The sequence below is a fragment of the Physella acuta genome, unplaced genomic scaffold (assembly GCF_028476545.2).
Source record: "Physella acuta isolate Inbredline_101_S28 unplaced genomic scaffold, ASM2847654v3 ptg001012l, whole genome shotgun sequence".
NCBI lineage: Eukaryota > Metazoa > Mollusca > Gastropoda > Physidae > Physella > Physella acuta.
In genome coordinates this window covers 132,639-153,321 of record NW_026732529.1, presented here as the reverse complement: position 1 = coordinate 153,321, position 20,683 = coordinate 132,639, and the positions used below count along the sequence as shown (strand labels likewise).

General features: G+C 34.9%; 1 protein-coding gene across 5 annotated transcripts in view; it reads left to right on the top strand.

Annotated features, from left to right (window-relative positions):
- The window catches only part of LOC131954563 (dipeptidyl peptidase 3), a 34,875-nt gene extending 16,613 nt beyond the window's left edge, over nucleotides 1-18,262 (top strand). Inside the window, exons 1-19 of one of the 5 annotated variants that reach the window (XM_059318337.1) lie at nucleotides 261-272; nucleotides 9,003-9,187; nucleotides 9,476-9,592; nucleotides 9,761-9,850; nucleotides 10,196-10,333; nucleotides 10,784-10,858; nucleotides 10,988-11,084; nucleotides 11,235-11,383; nucleotides 12,036-12,166; nucleotides 12,329-12,387; nucleotides 12,723-12,917; nucleotides 13,207-13,313; nucleotides 13,691-13,783; nucleotides 14,397-14,459; nucleotides 15,173-15,297; nucleotides 16,241-16,361; nucleotides 16,774-16,953; nucleotides 17,421-17,583; nucleotides 18,059-18,261. In XM_059318337.1, coding sequence (XP_059174320.1) covers nucleotides 9,029-9,187; nucleotides 9,476-9,592; nucleotides 9,761-9,850; nucleotides 10,196-10,333; nucleotides 10,784-10,858; nucleotides 10,988-11,084; nucleotides 11,235-11,383; nucleotides 12,036-12,166; nucleotides 12,329-12,387; nucleotides 12,723-12,917; nucleotides 13,207-13,313; nucleotides 13,691-13,783; nucleotides 14,397-14,459; nucleotides 15,173-15,297; nucleotides 16,241-16,361; nucleotides 16,774-16,953; nucleotides 17,421-17,583; nucleotides 18,059-18,192 — 2,196 coding nt within the window. In that variant the 5' untranslated portion in view covers nucleotides 261-272; nucleotides 9,003-9,028 and the 3' untranslated portion in view covers nucleotides 18,193-18,261. Of the gene's footprint in view, nucleotides 1-260; nucleotides 273-7,942; nucleotides 8,037-8,276; nucleotides 8,405-8,592; nucleotides 8,617-9,002; nucleotides 9,188-9,475; nucleotides 9,593-9,760; nucleotides 9,851-10,195; nucleotides 10,334-10,783; nucleotides 10,859-10,987; nucleotides 11,085-11,234; nucleotides 11,384-12,035; nucleotides 12,167-12,328; nucleotides 12,388-12,722; nucleotides 12,918-13,206; nucleotides 13,314-13,690; nucleotides 13,784-14,396; nucleotides 14,460-15,172; nucleotides 15,298-16,240; nucleotides 16,362-16,773; nucleotides 16,954-17,420; nucleotides 17,584-18,058 lie in introns of those variants that run through there. The other 4 variants (XM_059318335.1, XM_059318334.1, XM_059318339.1 and 1 more) reach the window with 4 other exon arrangements.
- The last annotated feature ends 2,421 nt before the right edge of the window (nucleotides 18,263-20,683 follow it).

Sequence of the window (20,683 nt, the reverse complement as noted above, 5' to 3'; positions counted from 1 at the left end):
GAACAAAAATGTAACCTAATATTTTATTTTAGTAAAATAAATTATTTCGCCATGACCTAAGCCGCCATAAGCAATTGATTTTATTCCATACTTATTTTCTCAATTTCCAAGTTTATTTTTATTCCAATTATTCTGAATTAGGCCGTAGTCACTGAAAGAAGTTGTCGACGACGCCTTCCACTAGCAAACTGCTTCGTAGCACTAAAAATAGTTATTAAAAAAAAAGGAGACGACTATCAAGACCAGAATTACTAAATTAGTTTTAATTTCAGGTTATTGAGTCTTAATCTGTTTCTTGGCTAACTTTTAGCAATCTCCCGTTTTGAAACTATTTTTGATAAAATTGTATGTTAATTAAAACACAATTTTTGCTGTTTGGTAAACGAATGAACAAGTAAACCAGAACACACGACAAGCGATTTCCGTGCTTGCCCTTTTTTTTGTCACAGAACCCTAGTGACACCAGTGTTGAGTAAACTTTACTCTCAGTAAACTTGAACGCCGGCTATTACTGAGTGTCTAATGTTTAACTTGACTTCTAGCTGCATTCCATGTCGCATTAAAGTTTAAAGATAGATAATTAATTGAATTACGCCTAGATCTATTACTTTAGACTAGTTATTTTTATACTGATAGGCCTAGGCCTAATAACTAATTTAAATAATTCATAATTTATGAATTTAGTAAGTTAAAGTAAGTAGGCCAACAACTAGTATTGACAATTGCAATGAAGCAAAGTAGTCTTACTAACATTTATTACATCCACTTCTTGATGTAACCTTTATCTTTGCCAAGCTAAACATTACTCACTATTCATAAAAACTCAGTTACAATAAATGAAATTCCATTTTAAATGTAAAGTGTGATGTTACACTTTCTGAACCCTCTTCTTCCTATCCCCCCCCCCCCCCCGTCATCCCCCTCATCACTTATTCCAACCCCCTCATCACTTATTCCAACCCCTTCCATGGGAGCTGAACTATTTTGTTTGCCCTAAACTCCATAACTTGTTTCATTGTTAAAAAAATATGTGAATGCTGACCTATAAAATGTAGTCTATGTTTTGAGTAATAATAACACAAGATAATGTATTGTTAATATCCTCACAAATTAAAGATAACTACAAGCACAATGGACTAGGGTTTTTTATCTTATATTTGATTAGGCCTATTACTTATTTATTATTACTTACTTAATGTGCCTCACTAAAGCTATCATTTTCATTTAGGTCTGTTTTGCATTGTTGACTTTGTTCTTTGTACTCCTTCTTCTTCTTCTTCGTTCTTAATTTTTGAATATGGTGGAGGATTCAGACAACAAGTCCAACTTCGTGGACAAACCGGACTGTGGTTTCCAGTTTGTCAGGTGTCCCATATAATTTTTCCCTGAGTGGGGTGGGCTAAGGCCAGTGTACTTTCTTTGTACTTTTTTAGCGCAATTTCCATTCTAGAGAATTGCGTTTATTAACTCGTCTTTTCTGGGAATGGATGGATGTGTGTTCGCAGCTTTAAGTCGTATCTCCTCCTCAACGAAGCAATATCGAGGACTAGTTCCAAAAGCAAATTTGTTAAGCAAGTTCCGAGGATGATAGTGGGCCAAAAAAAATCCGGAATTCCTTCCTGGATTTCACGGAAAAGCCAAAAAACCTCGAAAAAATGCAGTTTTTGGCCCATATCTTGGCAACCAGACCACTTAGCGACTTGAAACATTTACCAATCGATTCCTGCCATAATTTAGAACAATATTGCCGAAGAAATATCCTTTCGTTCGGTCACAAATTTTAAAATTACATAAACACCTACAAACCGATCGTTCTCCTAGCTTGAGCGCACACCAGCATTATACGTCAGAGCTATTTTTAGATAACATTAGGAAATTGCGCTAAAATTGTCACTAGACTTTTTAATTAACTTGTTTTTACATTTTATTGATTTATGACTTATTAATATTTTTAAATTTTTGCTAAAATAAATTTTAAAATGTGCACAGTTAAATAATCTATATATATAATTCTCTTCTGGGAGCCTTTAGAAAACAAGCTGCAAGTGCGCGCCTTGCAGTCCCCTCTCTTCCTCTCTATCGCTACCTCCCCCACCCCCACCCCCCTCACATGGTCAGGTGAGTTGTAGATCACGCTAAATGTTTAGTTTGGTGACGGCTATTAGGGGCAGATAATTCAGTTTGAAACTATTTTAAACTTAGAGGAGGTAACTAAGAGGAGGCTGCTTTCACGGGGGGGGGGGGGGGGTTAGTGTTTTAAAGCAAATATTTTCAGTGTCAGCATTGGTACTGTCGAATTCACAAATTATGAATTACTGAAAAGTAGAAAAAAACAACAACTAAATAGCGGTGTATGATACACCGCGGGTCGGCTCGTAATAAATAATAGGCCTAAAAATTGATAATTTTACTCAGTACAAAGATTTAAGATATATTTTCATAAAAAATAGAGAATTACTCAGAATTTCAATTTCACATTTCTTAGATATATGCATATATTCTTTTACTACTGCATTGTAATTAGAACCACTCTGAATTCAAATTTTAGCTGTCTGTTCAGTTATAATTTCATTTGTAAAGAAATTAATAATTTAATCAAGAAATTTCAAATTTTTTTCTGGCTTAGGCATTGTCATCCATAACTTGATTTTGTGCATCAAAATAAAATAGGATTTGGTGCAAAAATGTTTTTATTCACCCTAGAAAAACCTAACTACAATAAAGTTGTATCTGTTGCTTTTGTCTAAATCAACATTAGCAAGTGAACTTGTGACATACTACTAGTAGTTCTTAACCCTATTGTCACCTAACCTAAAGCTCCTTTACATAGCTCTAAAACTCTATTCTAGTTGTCATCTGACAATTAGCTCTTCCTTCTGATGGGGGTGGTGTTAGCAATACACTGTCATGAGGGTCCAGCAATGTAGTTTTCCAAAACATATTAGTATTAGGTTGCTAACAGAACTATAACATCACTATAGGGTGTTTACTGTTAGGGTCAGGATTAGTTAAGGATAGTGTGATTGAGTCCACCCAGCTCTGTTGGGTACCTAACTCATGTTAGGGAAAAAAATAAGCTGTGCATAATGCTGACCACACTATCTCTTCATATTCTGAGGTCACAGAAACAGGTGAAATCTAATTCACTTGCCTCATAAGTCATCAGGTTTGGAAGGGGAACTTTACTACAACTATATTATATTGACTTCTTTCTTCCTTGCGAAGAGGTTGGTTCCTTTGTTACTTCCATGCGTTATAAACAATGTAACTTGCTCAAGAATAAAAACAATATAGAAAACTTTAATCTCATTAAATATAACACTCCACTAAAAACGTCAAGATTCCTACTATGTCTCTCTAGTCTTGTCTCCTACATCATGGCTGTTATTATTGTTACGACTCCCTTCTCTAATCCTTTCGAACTAGTCAGGGAATCGTAAACAAGAAGAAAAATAAAAATAAACGCCACTTCAGTAATCTCTATTTATTTCCACAAATTACAACACTTAAAGTTAACCCGCCACCGAAGTACAACAATCAGAAATATACACAACTAACTACAACAACTAAAGTTCTTAGTACGACTACCCTACTTGTCCCTAACTGTCTAAGTAGCCTAGGTCTACTACAGTACAGGCATCTCTTGGCTGTCCACTAGCTCACAGAGACGCCCCATGTCTGTCTCCTCTAGACCTAGCTATCCGAGACGAGTCCGTCCGTCTCCGTGTGTGAGTGACTCGTGAGTCTACCTCTGAGTGTCCGTCTCCCCCTCCTTAAATAACGGACTCACGAATGTCCAGGTACGGGGCTAATTATGCACCAACACGTCCCACTCAAGCCTAACCTAATTAAATGTCGCCAACAGGTCTGGGGTACCTGATTAAATTATCAGACCCTGCTAATATACTACCCCCATTACGGTCACCCAGGCCAACTAGATACGTGTCTTCTACACCTACCCCCATTGATGCCGTCGTACGTAAATGTAACCTAATTCTAACACGTGCCTCGTTGATTGTCTCCATCTAGACCTGTTCAATCTGGGTCACGTCTGTCGTCAACCCTACACCTGCTATATACGCCCCCACGGTCGTAACATTATTATGGTAAATAAAACAACAGCATATACTCTCAAACCTTATTGTCTATTGTCAATACAAACTAACTTTAAATCATCCTTATAACTTTCTGTCTTAATTTAGTCATATATATATATATATATATATATATATATATATATATATATATATATATATATATATATATATATATATATATATATATATATATATATATATATATATATCTACACTATGGCAAATAGTGTGAGTAATGGCAGATCTATAATACCTTTTTAGGGTGTTAGGGTCATGATTAGGGTTAAAGATGGTGTAAGTTATGGCATTAGTAAGAATACTATTATTTGAGCCTAATGGCTTACCATAAGCAACCTAACACCATTATTTTTAAAAGAGTTAATCACAGCTTTATCCTACACTGGTATGAAAAATGCACTTTACTCAATGATCTAATGCTAGAAAACGATGTTAACCTTTATCCTAAACTAACTTGTTTTCTATTAATAGCATTCCATGTTTTTAAAAGAGTTTATTGCTTAATGCTGCAGAATAGAAAAACAATTTGATAATTGTAACACTTACAGACATGCCTACCGTCCCGCCAAAAGCGGAACCGTTCCGCTTTTTTACCCTCAAAAGTAATTTGTTCCGTCGTTCCGACTTGGACTCGATTTGTTCCGAATTCTTTTCGAAAATAATCAAAAAAGTTATTTTAAAAAAAGGAAAAAGAAAATTATCAGCAAAAATGCGAATTTCCCCCCAGAAAACTAGGAAACGGAAGTGAACGGCGTTCCCTGTTTACTTCCGTTTCCTTGTTGAAAAATGCCGAAACGTTCAGTATCTGAGATCGGGGAATCCCCTTCAACGTCAAAAAAAAACGTGTTCAGTGCTTCAGAACGGAATATTCGGAAGAATTTCCTTTTGTCAAAAAAGGAAAGAATTGTGAAACAAATGCTCATTATGAGATTTGTAATTGTGAGTTTAAAATAAACGACATTACCAAGCACAATGCAAGTGCAAACCACGTGGAGCTAGCTAAGCTAGTCAAAGAATAAAAAAAAGTTGAATTGTTTTTTACTTCGACTAAGCCTAAATAAACCGGGAGTGATCTCCCCTAAACTTTCTCGAATATTCTAATATAACACTACGTGGGATGTCAACTCTGAATATAGACATGATTTTTGTTTACTTAAACTTTTAAAAATAGAATAAAATCTAGTAGAAAAAAAAATGCGCACCAAGCTAGCACCAAAACCAAATGTGCGTAATAGTGCGCAATATTATTAGTACTTTAAAAATTTACATTAGTTTTTTGAGAAATCGGAAGTAGCGTAAATTACTACTTCCGGTCAACGGAAATTACTCAAAATTTAACAGAAGGTAGAGAATTAGATCTTTTACTTACATGTGAAATTTCATTTATCTATCTGAAATAGTACTCAAGTTATAGGCTTTTGAAAAATTCAAAGTAGAAAAAGTACCACTTCCGGTTGTCGGAAATCGCTCAAAAGTTGATACGGATCTACGATTTTGATATAATACTTATATATGAAATTTCATCAACCTAGCTGTAACGGTACTCAAGTTATCGTGTTTACACACGGACAGACACACAGACATACGGACAGAATTGCAAAGCCCAGTTTTTCAGACTGGATTACGCATAAAACCTCTTAATTTTGATAAATCTGGATTGATAATTTTTGCCCGATTAAAATAAGTCCTCTATACTTCGGATGTGATGAAGGACTGAGGTGTAATACGGTGAAAATTGTTAAAATTTTAAGTGATTTTTGTGCACGATTACAATACTTTCTCTATACTTTGTATATACGAGAAAGTAAAAAATCGATCACTGATGTTATAAAAGCTGAAGTTATGCTAGTTGATCTAGTTACTGAAATGAATTTGCCACTTGCTTCATTAGATAAATTTTCTAAAGCTTTTAAACTAATGTTCAAAGAAGATAAATTTGCTAAACAATTTCAGTGTGGGAGATCGAAAGGGACAGCCATAGTTATAATAGTTAATTTAAGATTATTATTGGTTAAGCAACCGTGGATTAAAAAAATTATGTTCCTCTTTTTGGCTTCAAATTCCTCTTTTTTCTGTTTGACTGTTCCTACTTTTGGTTGCCAGAGGTAGGCATGTCTGCACTTATTAACTTAACTCTTAAGGCCAATTATGCTAAGCCAAGTAAGTCACTCAGATGAACACCTGACTCCTAGTAAGTTATAAATAAATGTCTGCTTAGCCTCATGCCCATCACACTATCCCATTGTTTAAATGCAAAGGTCAGAGAAATATGGACTGTCGTTTTGAAGTGGGGATACCCTAGTAAGTTACTATTTCTGCTTATGGAATGCATAAACATTCTATAAAAGGATTAGTACTCCATTAGTATAAGTGTCCTATATTTATATTAATATTCAAGAGAGATTTAATAACATTTTTGTAAAAATGCACAAACTTTGCTCCTCTTTAATCTTGATTGCAAAATGGGAGGGAATTTCCTCAAACACAATAAGAATTATTGTCAACATGTTATGTGCCTACAAAGTGAACCATGTCATGTAATCTAAATAGGATTGGAATAAAATACAAATAGACTACAAGCCTAACCAGGTTAAGGTAAGGGTTAGACTTAGACAGCCCCTTCTGCAGGAGAAAGCATGATGGCTTTCCTTCAAATAATTTAAGCGTTGTTAACTTGGTTTTCCTTTGAATTTAAATTGCATTGATGTTTTGTGCAAGCTAACATAATAGTTACTTGTGTGTAATCGGTTGTTTTGTATAATGAGCATTTTACATTATGTGGATAAAGAGGAATTAAGTTAAATCCTTCATACAAGCTTTACATTTTAATCCTGCACTTATAAAAAATAACACAGATATTCAGATCCATTGTATTTGAACTGTAAACCTTAAGCAGATAAACCTTTATAAACTGTCCTTCACCTTCTTATTCTCATATTGTTGTCAATAGATGTGTAAACAATTCAGCTGATGTGTGTGGAGGGGAGGGAAGGTAGGGAGAGTCTGATAAAAGTTATTGATACTTTAAAATAATTTTATGCGCAAGATTTACTGACTCAGAACCTTGCTAATGTTTTCCTAAAGTAATGCCACTATTACGGTGATCAATCTCCCCAGTTATACCATTGTAATGTTAATATTTTTAGAATTACATGCTGTGCTAAAAAAAAAAAACTGAAGGGGTAATGTATTTTGTATATTGATTACATCCTGTTGATTTTATTGATTAAGTCAGCTTTATATTTACATGTGTAGTTTTACCACTGAAACTGAAAAGATATTTCTTAGAAGTGTTACCAATGGTTACATTGGTGTTGTAGGACATAATTTCCTAAATACACGTTGTTGTGTTCAAGTCAGTTTTAGGCCCATATTTTAATGCGTGGCTATCACTCTTATCACTGAAACTGAAAGATATTTCTTAGAAGTGTTACCATTAGCTACACTGAATATAATACTGTGTTGAATGAAAATGTTCAGTGCCTTCACCCACTAGGCTCTGTGATTAGTTTAAAACATTTAGTTCACCTTCTGTGTTTACAAATACTACAGCCCATGCTGTAGGCTTAGTGTTGCATAACTTTATTTTTTTTCTCAGATAAAGCTCATGCTTTGATATGTAAATAGCATGGTTTAGAATGTTATGCTTCCTCAAGTGACTTACTCTTCAACTAGATTTCTATCACTTTATAGATTTGTCACTTGTGTAACAAGTATTAGGCTATTACAAAAGCATTTAGTTGCACACCTTTCTAGAAAATTGGTTTTATGTCAGCAATGTTTTTTTCTCTTTTAACATTTTCTTTTCTATGAAAAGCTTTTTGGCATTTGTCCAGGTGCTTGTATATATTCTGGTTTGTTACAGCTACTGTTATTTTATTTTTCAAAAGTGTATTAGTGGATGATTCTTTTACCTATGTGGTTAGTTTTTTTTTCCATTATTTCATTGGTGAACAGTTTCAGTTTAGAAATACAATTTTATTTCCTTATTAATCTTATTGAATTTGTCAAGTCTTTAACTATATTTCATTATATTCCCTACCTAAATTTTTTGTTTGCTTCATATTTAAGACATTTTAATCTTGTGAGTTTAGTCTGTGGATCATGTTTTTATTTCAAGCTTGGTTGGTTTTTGACACAGAAGAGACATTTTTTTTCCTATGTGATATGTTTTCACAGCAGCCTTTATTTATGTTTAAATGAAGGTGTGTGAAAAGTTTACCCCACAGTAATGGCTACACAAAAACATTCTGAGTCTTCACACACTGTGCTTGAGTTAACTGACATTGGTAAATTTGGAGATATCTGTTACAGTCTTCTTTTTTTTCCCTGTGAATGCAGTGTTCTTTTTTTCCCTGTGAAATGTGGAATTTATACTTATTTTGCTTTGAATTGAAAATTTTGTTTTTTAGAAAAAATTATGGCAAAAAAAATGCAAATGAAAGTATTCTTTATCTATTGCATAGGAAAATAAATTATTTAAAAAGCTTGTGAAGCTATGGTATGCATATCAGTGTCCTACAATGGACTTAAAAATAATCAAATTGTTTCTTGCAGTACTTTTATAATAGAGCTTTTCATAAGTCATGTTAATTCATATTGTACTATTATTTTTACACATTTGTCTAAAAACCACAACCGTACCAATTTTATTAAAAAGTAAAATACCTTGAAATCTAATATTCAGATGAAGTGGAGTTCATCTGAAAGGATTTTGCATATGAAATGATTCTATAGCCAGTTTTAAGCACAGAGACCTTTATTTACTAACCCAATAGAGCTGGATGAACTCTAGAACTTAAATCACACTTGAGATGTAAGGAGTTAAGCTCTAGACCTGTTGATGCCTATACTGTATCAGCTAATATCTTACTTCTTTTGTTTCAGGAGTTTCATATAATCTCCATTACACCATGACAGACTCCAATTCCCAGTACGTTATTCCAAAGAGCACTGAAGTTGTGCTCTTAGACTGTAAGGAAGCATTTGATGGCTTGACACCAGAAGAGAAACTGTATGCACATTATCTAGCTCAAGCTAGCTTTAAAGGTGGCCTTATTGTTTTATTTCAGGTAAAGCTCACTTATACATACCTAGTTACACATAACCACTATAAGATTGTAATTTGTTTATATTTTATGCAAACTTTAAAAACAAAACTCATTAAAAATATAGAGGGTTATTGAGATTTGTTTAACCTTAAACTTTTTTTGTATGGAGGTTTGGGAGAAATAGTCTAGGCTTACCACAAATCTTATTTTGATGGTTACACAACTTATAGACAAGCGGCATTTACTAGTGTGTTAGTTATGTAGATGTAACATCTAGGATGTTTTGAAATTGATTTTTTAACATTACAGACATCACCAGAATCACCTGGTATATTTTTGTTACTCCAAAAATTGTTCCGTGCCCAAGCGCCAGAAGAGATTTCAACACTTGCTCAATCTAGTGGTTTAACTAATGAAGATGTTGAGGTCAGATTTTGTATGTCATATTATTAATAAATATAATAGCTGACACTTTATTTTGTTCTATTTATGATCCATAATTCTATATTAGTGTTTATCATATCTTGATGGACCATTTTAAAACAAGTTATTGTTCTCTGCTACCCTGGTTAAACACAGTGCTTTCTTTTTCAGGCTTTTTTCATCTATGCTGCAGCCTTTTACAACAACATGGGGAACTACAAATCTTTTGGGGATACTAAAATTGTACCAGAAGTTGATAAGGTAACTTTTTGCTAAGGGGAATCAATACTTAGAAATACTATCAGGCATTTTTAAACTGCCACTTGTAAATGAGTCCTTGGACGATATTTCAAGGCGACCCTATGTATCCCTGGCAGAACAAACCCCTCAGCCTTGCCTCAACCAACTTGTGGGCTTGTTACATTGAGTTAAATATAAACTCAAAACAGTAATATGAACCATCTCCTTTCAGTCAGTCAGGCCACATACCACGAATGCACAGTGGTATGTGTCAAGCCTTAACCAAAATAAACTATCTTCCTTCATTATAGTTAGCGATAATTTTTAAAAATGTAGTTAATTTTCTATTGATTTTTTTTTTAACAGACAAAATTAGAGGCATTGATCAAAGCCAGTAAAGCTTACCAACAAGATCCTGCTACTGTACAGCGTCTGTGGGATGATGTCAAGGATCGCATGTACTCACTAGAAGGAAAGCAGAAGGAGTTGGGCCTTGGTGAGAAAGTAGGTGGTCTTCTCTTGTCTTTATGTTGTTTCTTATGCACTTGCTAATGGAATGTAGATCTTAAGGGTTTCTAATTTTTAATAACATAACTGGATATCCTTGTAAAATCTTGTGTGATGAAAATTAGAATTATCTCCTTAAAAAAATGTTTATAGTACCACATGGGTACCAAATTTTATCTTGGGTAAAAGGCTAGAATCTACATACTTTTTGTGAACAGCTTTTATCTTTTGGAAATTAAAACAAATGTGCTTTTGAATAAAAATAAGTGTTTTGAAATGAGAGAAAATGAAACACACAGCTCACTAATTTAGCAAAAACCAACATTAAACATAACTTATATAACTTTGCAAACAATATAAATAAACAGAAATTAACTAGACATGAATATAAATACAAATGGCCATTCTACTACTAAAACCAAATCTGGATTATCTTTTTCTCTACAGGGAACAACCACATATTTCTCAGGAAATTGTGATGAAAAGGATGCCAAACTTGCTCAACAATTTCTTGACAAAAAGGTATGTAGTTCAGTTTTGTTTTTAAAAAAATCCCAACTCCCCTGTATTTAATTCAGCTAAATGTTAAGATTTTTTTTCATGTGATCTCTAATCATCAGAACTTTAACTTAATTTTGTTTTGTGTTCTAGGAAATCAGTCCATACAATACAAGGTTATTTAAAATAATAAATCCATCTACAAAAGAAGTTGAGTATGAGGTTAGACTAGCCTCAAGCTCTGAAGATGGTAAGTTTAAATACCTTTTAACATATTGGAAAGTTTGAGTTATTTTCTTATTGTTGTTTATTAATATTAAATTATTCTGTTAAGCTGTTAATAATTTATGTAGTAAACTGTTCATAACACAAATAGTAAAATTACTAAATTTTTTATCAGCTGAAGCAACACCAGACCCAAAATGGTCAGTTTTAGGAGAGTATGATTTTACTCCAGAAGGGGAAGATAAATCATACAAGTTTAAGGTTACAAGGGGAGACTATTCATCTTTAATGGCTCTTCTCAATGAAGAGTTGGCAAATGCACAGGTTTACCATTTGTTTGTTTTACTATTCTTTTGTTCAAGTTTTTTTTTCTCAAGTTTGTGATACAAATTACAGTTTAGTATAAACTTTTTTTCTTGTCAAATCTTATTCGTTCTTAATTTTTAGTGGTGGAAAGGATCGAGTCTGCCAAAGGGTTTGAACTCCAGACTTTTTCGAATTTATCAACCATGAGCTTTTGCCGACTTTGACCACGCCTCCATCACAATTAAGGATACGTGTCAACTGGTTATGCGCCATTGAGTCCATTGACTCCGATTTCAGCCTGCTTTTCTTTTTGGATTTGCTTCCATAGCCTTTGTCTATCCAAGAACAAACTACAAGGCAGCAGTAGTTTGATTTTGGAGTTGTCTCTCCTAGAAGAGTGGCTGTCCCCAGCTAACGAGCCTCATCTGCCAGAGGGTTTGAACTCGGGACTTTTCGGTTTAGCAACCATGAGCTTCACGGACTCGACCACGCCGACCCCTCTTGTCAAATGACAAAGAACCTTGTGTATTATGTTTAAGTCATTCGTGATTTTATAAACTGAAAAAATATTTTCACTGTATTAAACAACTACTAGATCTAATAACACTTCTCATTGGCTTCCAAAAGCTTTATTGAATTCCAACACCATGTTTTCTTTAATGCCAAACAGAAACATGCAGCTAAAGAAGTGGAGAAACAAATGCTTGCTGAGTACATAAAAAGTTTTTCCACCGGTTCTCTGCCTGCTCACAAAGATGGCTCCAGACATTGGATTAAAAATAAAGGCCCAATTGTTGAAACGCAAGTTATTTTTACTTTGTTTCTTTATATTCAGTTTTACTATTATTGTTTTTTAGAACTCGTTTATTTATTAATAAATACTTCATAATTTCTTTTTTATAGGCTTGCACTCAAGAATCCAGTATTTCCTTTGTTACTTTTATTTTACATTTCTCTTTTCAGATACATAGGTTTTATTGAGTCATACAGGGATCCATATGGTGTGAGGGGTGAATTTGAGGGTGAGTGCAATGCTTTAAAAGGTGTTCCAATTCTTTTACAATGTTCATTCATCTGTATGTAACATTATGTAAATTATATTTTTGTTCATAACTAAATAAGTATTAAAACCCTACCTGCTGTTTATTAATATATAGCAAAATTTAAAACCAAAAAAGAATATAACAGTCGATAGTATTTGTAGAATGTTGTTTAACTTGACTACCAAGTAGACAATAGCCACACAATACTTGCTCATATTATCACTTGTTTTTACTATTTATACTAGTATCTGTATTTATACATATAAAACAGATTTTGAAACAACCCTTCATTTTGTACTCTTTTCTCTCTCTAGGTTTTGTAGCAGTAGTCAACAAAGCAATGTCAGCCAAGTTCACTAAGTTGGTTGAAAATGCTGAAAGGCTTTTGACCCACCTCCCCTGGCCAGCTGAGTATGAGAAGGACAAATTCCTGACACCAGACTTCACCTCGCTGGATGTCTTGGCATTTGGCGGAAGTGGTATCCCAGCTGGCATCAACATTCCAAACTGTGAGCTTTTGTTTCAGTGATATATCTATCTATCTATCTAATCATTCCCATAACTGCAGCATCCTTTACCTAAATTTAAAGGGTGTTTATTATGAAGATATTTATATTTACATTTTTTTCCCCTGAATTCAGAGTTATTTCCCTTGTCAAATGAATTTATAGGGGGAAAAAAATAAAAAGTGGATGGGATTGACAGGGTTAATATTATAAGAATAGCTAGCAAATATATAAATAGTACCTTATTTTGGTAGGTGTAAAATATGTTAAAGATGTTCTCTCTCAATTTCAGATGATGAAATCAGACAGTCTGAAGGTTTTAAAAATGTTTCACTAGGCAATGTTTTGAGGTCTGGTTACAAGGAATCTAAAATTACATTCTTAAGGGAAGAGGACAAGGTATGTGTGGTACAGCTAGATGGACTATTTTCATTTAAGGAACACACTTTTAGCATAAGTCTGGTCCAAGTAATCTTCTTTTGTGTTTTCATTTAGAAAAATACATGCCTGTCATTTGTCTTTTTATAAATCAAATTTACTTTTGTAATATTCTGTATATACTTGTACCCATTTATATTTTTGTAAATATTTTTTTAATAAAAGTAGCTTTAGGGGGGAGGTTTAAGTTCTGGAAAAAGTTTGAGGGATTTAAAATTTCTTCTGAAATGCAGAAAATATTAATAGAAATTTTTCATGTTTTATTTTTCTACTGAGCTTGTAAGATACACATGATATATCATTCATTTATCATATGATAAATATATTCTTGGTTCTAGGAATTATACACCAAATACAAGATCCAGTCCTTTGAAGTTCAGGTTGGATTACATGAGCTGCTGGGCCATGGAAGTGGGAAACTTTTTATAGAGGTAAGTGCAGCTATTGTTAAACACCCATAACTTAAGATAGTTGTTAAATATATTTATCCCTAAACAGGGGGTCGGCATGGTCGAGTCTGTTAAGCTCATGCTTGCTAAACCGAAAAGTCTCGAGTTCGAACCCTCGGGCAGATGAGGCTCATAGCTGGGGACAGCCACTCTTCTAGGAGAGACAACTCCAAAATCAAACAACTGCTGCCTTGTAGTTTGTTCTTGGTTGGACAAAAGCTATGGAAGCAAATCCAAAAAGAAAAGCAGGCTGAAATCGGAGTCAATGGCCTCAATGGCGCATAACCAGTTGACACGTATCCTTAATTGTGATGGAGGCGTGGTCGAGTCTGCAAAAGTTAATGGTTGATAAATTCGAAAGTCTCGAGTTCAAACCCTCTGGCAGATTAGGCTCGATCCCTTCCAACACTAAAAATTAAGAACAAAGAAGAAGAAGAAGAATCCCTAAACAAATAAATTCTTGAGTTTATTTATACCCTTTTTTTTTAAACATAGATTTTACAACTGAATATATTAATACGAAAACATTGCTAGATTATTTTGTGCTGCTAATTAGTCAGATTGTCAAAGTAATGTTTAATATCTATTGTTCCAGGAATCTCCCGGCAAATTTAATTTTGATAGCAATGCAGTTGTGCACACAGAGACAAAAGAGAAAGTATGTTTATGTTTTGTTAACTTTGTCCTTAAGTTATTTGGTGATATTTACACATTACAAGCTGAGATTATAGTTTTTTTAGCGCAATTTCAATACGGACAATTGTGATTATTAACTCGTTCTGGATGGATGTGTGTCCGATGTGTGTCCGCAGCTTTAAGTCGTATCTCCTCCTCAACGAAGCAATATCGAGGACTAGTTCCAAAAGCAAATATGTTAAGCAAGTTCCGAGGATGATTGTGGGCCAAATAAATTCCCGGAATTTCTTCCTGGATTTCCTGGAAAAGCCAAAAATCCTCGAAAAAATGCAGTTTTTGGCCCATATCTCTGCAACCAGACCACTTAGCAACTTGAAACATTTACCGATTCCTGCCATAATTTAGAAAAATATTGCCGAAGAAAGTTTTCAAAAATATCCTTTCGTTCAGTCACAAAAAATTAATTAAGGAAATTGCGCTTAAATTGTCACTAGACTTTTTATTAACTTGTTTTAAATCAAAAGTAATGTGGCTTAATAGTATATTTTTAGGAGTAGATTTTAAAAGTATACCATGTTAATGTGTTTAATATTATCCAAGAGGAAGGTGTTTTTAATTTATGCTTAGAGATATAATTCACAGAATAAGTTTTTTCTTGAAGAGTTGGATGTAGTGTTGTTGATTCTCTATTTATTTCATAAAGATTATTTATTTAAAATGTTTAACTTTGGTTAGATAACAAGCTGGTACAAGCATGGGGAGACATGGGACAGCAAGTTTTCCACCATAGCATCCACCTATGAGGAGTGTCGTGCTGAGAGTGTTGGCATCTACCTGTGTTTGTGGACTGATGTTCTCAAGTAGGTCCCTTGATAAAAACATTACCTTTAGGTGTCTACCTGTCTTAGGTCTGATGTTCTCAAGTAGGTCCCTTGATAAAAACATTACCTTTAGGTGTCTACCTGTCTTAGGTCTGATGTTCTCAAGTAGGTCCTTTGATAAAAACATTACCTTTAGGTGTCTACCTGTCTTAGGTCTGATGTTCTCAAGTAGGTCCCTTGATAAAAACATTACCTTTAGGTGTCTACCTGTCTTAGGTCTGATGTTCTCAAGTAGGTCCCTTGATAAAAACATTACCTTTAGGTGTCTACCTGTCTTAGGTCTGATGTTCTCAAGTAGGTCCCTTGATAAAAACATTACCTTTAGGTGTCTACCTGTCTTAGGTCTGATGTTCTCAAGTAGGTCCCTTGATAAAAACATTACCTTTAGGTGTCTACCTGTCTTAGGTCTGATGTTCTCAAGTAGGTACCTTGATAAATTAACTGCTAGAACAATACCTTCAGGTGTCTAAATACCTGTGTCTGTGGACTGATGTTCTAAAATAGGTCCCTTGATAAAAACAGTACCTTTAGGTGTCTAAATACCTGTGTTTGTGGACTGATGTTCTTAAGTAGGTTCCTTGATAAATTTACAAAGCCTATTTTAAAAAATTAGGCATGGTGTCTTTTTGCTTGGTTATAATTTTAGATTGCATGCCATTTAGGAAAAGCTTATATGAATTATCAATAGGATGTATACGTATTTAAAGGAGGAACCATTTGATGGGCATTTAATACTTAAAAGAGTATTCATCTTTCTTTTTTAATATTTATCTTTGCATTCAGAAATGAAAAAAAGATTTAATTCAGTTTGGATTTTATGTTTTTTAAAATCTTGTTTTAACAGGTTGGTTTAGGTTATTATTTTTTTAAAATCTTTTGATTATTGTTGTGGGTCAGTATTTATTTGGGACTTGAATTTCAGAATTTTCGGCCACACTGAAGATGAAGCAGATGATGTCATCTATGTGAACTGGCTGAACATGGTCAGAGCTGGACTCATGGCGCTGGAGTTTTATTCTCCTGAGACACGCTCATGGAGGCAGGTTGGTGCACGAGCCTATTATACCTGTATGTTGTCATGCGTTTGTTGATGGGACTTAAGAAAAAGAGCAAACTTGAGTCTAACTAAGAAAAACTAAGTTTTTCTTAGCGGTCACTAGGGCAGATGAAGTTCAACTGTTTCTGTGACCTCAGCATATAAAAGCATGTGGTCACTTCTATTCCCATCTGTCTACTTTAAAGTGAATTAGTTATTTATCAGAGCTAGGAGGACTTAGGGATGTCCTACTCAAGTCAGGGATCAAACTCGAGACGTTTGGGTTCTCAGTGGTGTACTCTACTGTCTGACCACGCCGTCCCATCTAATGAAGAAACGTCATATTTATTTATATTGTCAGTGTTTATCCAAATAAAAAGCTTAATTCTAAATTTGAAATATTTTTCTTCTTGTTCTAGGCACACATGAATGCCAGGTTTGTGATCCTCCGTGTTCTGCTTGAAGCTGGGGAGGGTCTGGTCAAAGTTGAGAAGTTCACCGGAGAGGATGGCAAACCTGATCTCCGTGTAGTCTTAGACCGGGCTAAAATTAACTCTGTTGGTAAACCTGCCATTGGTGCCTTCTTGAGGAAACTCCAGGCAAGTCATATGTTTGTTTTCTTTCTATACACTCGCTTACACCAGGGTGTCAAAATATAAATTAACGTATGTATATCTGCCTTTATGTAATTTATTTATTAATTTGCAGATTCTTCTTTTTATAATTGTTTTAACCTGGAGTAGCATTTGTAGTAATATGTGGTGTGATTGTTTTCTGTGATAGGATTTAGCTATAAAAGGTTCCTGTCTCGCTCTGTCATCTGTATACAAGAGTGCAATGTTTTAATTTTCAATCCCACTACAGTGGCATCTGAATCTGTCACTGATTCCACATGTACATTGTAGATTTTCCACATTTTACAGTTGTGCTGTTGAACCTTGTGTTATTGTGGAAATGAATATCAATTATTTTTTTTTTTTTTCAAAAAGTGGGCATACAACATTTTTTAATGTACGGGTGATATCTCTATTACAGGCATGTAATGTTTTTACTTGTTACCTTGCAGGTGTACAAATCAACAGCCGATGTGGAGGCAGGAAGAAAAATGTACCAGTTCTACTCAGACGTCAATGACCAGGATGAGCCCAAATTCCTCAGCCTGCGCAGCATTGTGATGGACAGGAAACAGCCGCGCAAGCTGTTTGTCCAGCACCACACCTACGTTGAAGGTTTGTGTTTGAGGCTTTATGTTTACAAATTCCTTCCGCACAACTTGTTAGTGTTGGCTTGTTCACATAATCGCTGGTACTCATTAAGTGCGAGTCCGCATTAAAAGTGCTGGTCCTCGTTAAGTGCAGGTACTCACTGCAGGAACCCATCAGTGCTGGGTTGGCTCAGTGACATCTACTGATGGTTGCTGATCTGCCTAGGTACCTGCAGTCTATCCAACCACCCATTTTACTGAAATACTTCAGTTGTTTGAATTCAGAACCACTTAATATCAACTTTAATATATTTTAGTTCTTTCATATTTAGAGCCAATGATGTTGTCATCCACTTATCATCGACTTTCCCAAAATACTTCAACTATTAGTTAACTACACCATCTAATGAACTAGTGGGATTTTGCAAAAGCCTGGCATTTCTTTAGCTTTTAAGAATGGACTGTTTTTCTCTCAACTAATTCTGTGTGACTTATTGCAGATGGTGAGGTCAAGTTGAAATCCTACGAAGCATCTGCCGCTAGCGTGGTCCAGTCATTTGTGGACAGGTTCCAGTCAGACGCCATCGATAAGGTCATAGCTCAACTCTGGGAGAAAGAGAAGCCTTTCTACTGAGGGGGGCCCTATTGATGGGGACTCTACTGAGGGGGGCCCTATTGATGGGGTCTCTGCTGAGGGGGGTCCTATTGATGGGGTCTCTGCTGATGGGGACCCTATTGATGGGGTCTCTGCTGAGGGGGGGGGGGGGGGCCCTATTGATGGGGTCTCTGGTGATGGGGACCCTATTGATAGGGACTCTGCTGACAAGAGCACCTTGATTAAATGTTAACCACAGCACTAAGGGTGGGGTGGGGTTGGGAGGTCAGATATTCTACCTGCCTTATTAGTTTTACCTAGGAAAAAAAATAACTCACCTGTACTGGTTTTTGTGTCCAGTACAATAGTTTAGCAGGTTTACCTGATACAATCACCTAAGAGAAAAACTGACTCATAATCTCTGTGATTTCACTTAGTTAAATGGCATATTTTCTTTTAAGTAGTTATAAAAAAACAAGATTTTTATTTATTTTTATTGATATTCCTCCTTTATAACAATGATTTTTTTTTAACCTATGTTAATATTTAGTACTTTTTGTTTTGCTAAATTTGTGTTAACTGTTGCTATGCAGGTTAAGAGAAACTAAACCAAACCATTATTCCAAATCATAACACATATGGTGCTTTGTTGTAGAATGACAACACTTTCATACAATTTGTTCCATATGACCGACACAGTGTTATGTTTGTTACGAAAACAGTATTAGCAGCAATAGTGTGCCATGTTCAATAAAAATTACCTGTTACGTAGAGTAACCTAGACTAGTGCTTTACTCATTAGAAGGACTGTTACATTTTTTTCCTAGTTTAACAGTTGTTGAATTATCACTGCTTCATGATGTATTTCATTGCACATTTACAATGTTTTAAATGTTTAAAAGTTGTTGTTTTTTTTTAATTAGTTATGCAAGTAATTATTCAAATGGGAAAGATTTTATTTTTTAATATGTTTAACATATACATCAAAACCACTTTTTTTGTACATCTTTAGCTTTACTATCTGTTCTAGATAATTTTTTTTTTTACCTTAATATATTTCACACTGGTTCTCTGTTGTTCTGGTATACTTTCATCTTTCCAGGGGATAATATAGATCGATTTCCTGTTTTTTTAAAAATCTTCTTTGATTAACATTTAATGTTTTAATTGTAAGTCGCTTGCTAATCAGGTTCTTTAATAATTTATTTTGTATTATCATATTATTAAATCAATCAAATACATAAAAAGGTTAGTCAAAATACTGTAAACATTTATTTGAGGAAGAAAAAAAAATTTCAGTTTAACAAAAAGCAGAATTTTTGCCTTAAAATAGATGATAGGCCTATTCAACTTAATAGTTTATTTTTAAAAAGTTAACATTGCATAATGTTATTCAATAATGTATTTGATAAATGTAAGCTTGAGTAAAAATTTACCTGAAGTAAACCAACTGTTGGCTGCAGGTAGATTTGATATTTAAAACATTATGTTGTATTAAGCAGAACAGTAAGCTATCTTTTGTCCAATAAAAGCCATTATGTTGTACTATCCAATAGTTTGTTAATGTGTTGTTTTGTTATCTGGGTTAGGCTTAAACTTGTTTGCAAATGTACAAAATAGGTTAGAATGTGAACAGAATTCTGGACTGGATGTCATAAGGGGATGGTATTGGGGGGTGGGGTGTCAAATTCAAAATTGTATATACACTTAGAGGTATAGCGCTAGACTGCTAACCAAAAAGTCTCGATTTAGAATCCACTCCCCTCTGATGGGTAACTCCTTCGCTTTAGGGAAAGTAAAGATGGCTGAGCATAGTACTGACCACACTATCCCTTCATATCAGAGGCGTAGCGGGGGGGGGGGGGGGGGGGGGGAGGGGACATGTCCCCGGGTGCCGACTTTAGGGGGCGCCAAAATAGGTTGGAAAAACAAATTGGAAGTTTGAGGGGGGTGCAAAGCGAAAGTTTGAGGGGGGGGGGGGTTGCAAATCGAAAGTTTGAAGGGGGGGTGCAAATCGAAAGTTTGTCCCCGGGAAGGGTCGCTACGCCTCTGCTTAATATGCCTAAGTCACAGAATCAGGTGAACTCTACATTTGGACAGGCACTTCATTCATTACAAGTCTGTAGTGAAACTGGAAAACTTCCGGTGTATTGCAAGATGGCGTACTGAACTGATGTCACGTGACCCCGAATACCGCCCCCACATGCACCATTGGACCAACAGTGGTCCATCCAGCACACCCGGGTTTCGATCCTGTGACAAACGTGACAGCTGAGCCTGCGGGTTCTTGTCCACGGATCTGGTTTCTATGTTTGACATCTCTCGACCTAGTCTGGAAAAATCTGGCCGACTCAAGGAATCTGCGAACCTTCTGCCCGTAAAAGAGACGCCGGGTGCGAGTTTTTCAAAGTTATTGGGCTTTGAAGTTTTCCCGCTACACTGTTGAAGTGTTTTCGTTATGTTGTTACTTCTTCTCAGTAATAATTTCATTTTTTCGTCGACTTTTGTCTTTTTCCACAAAACCGGGACG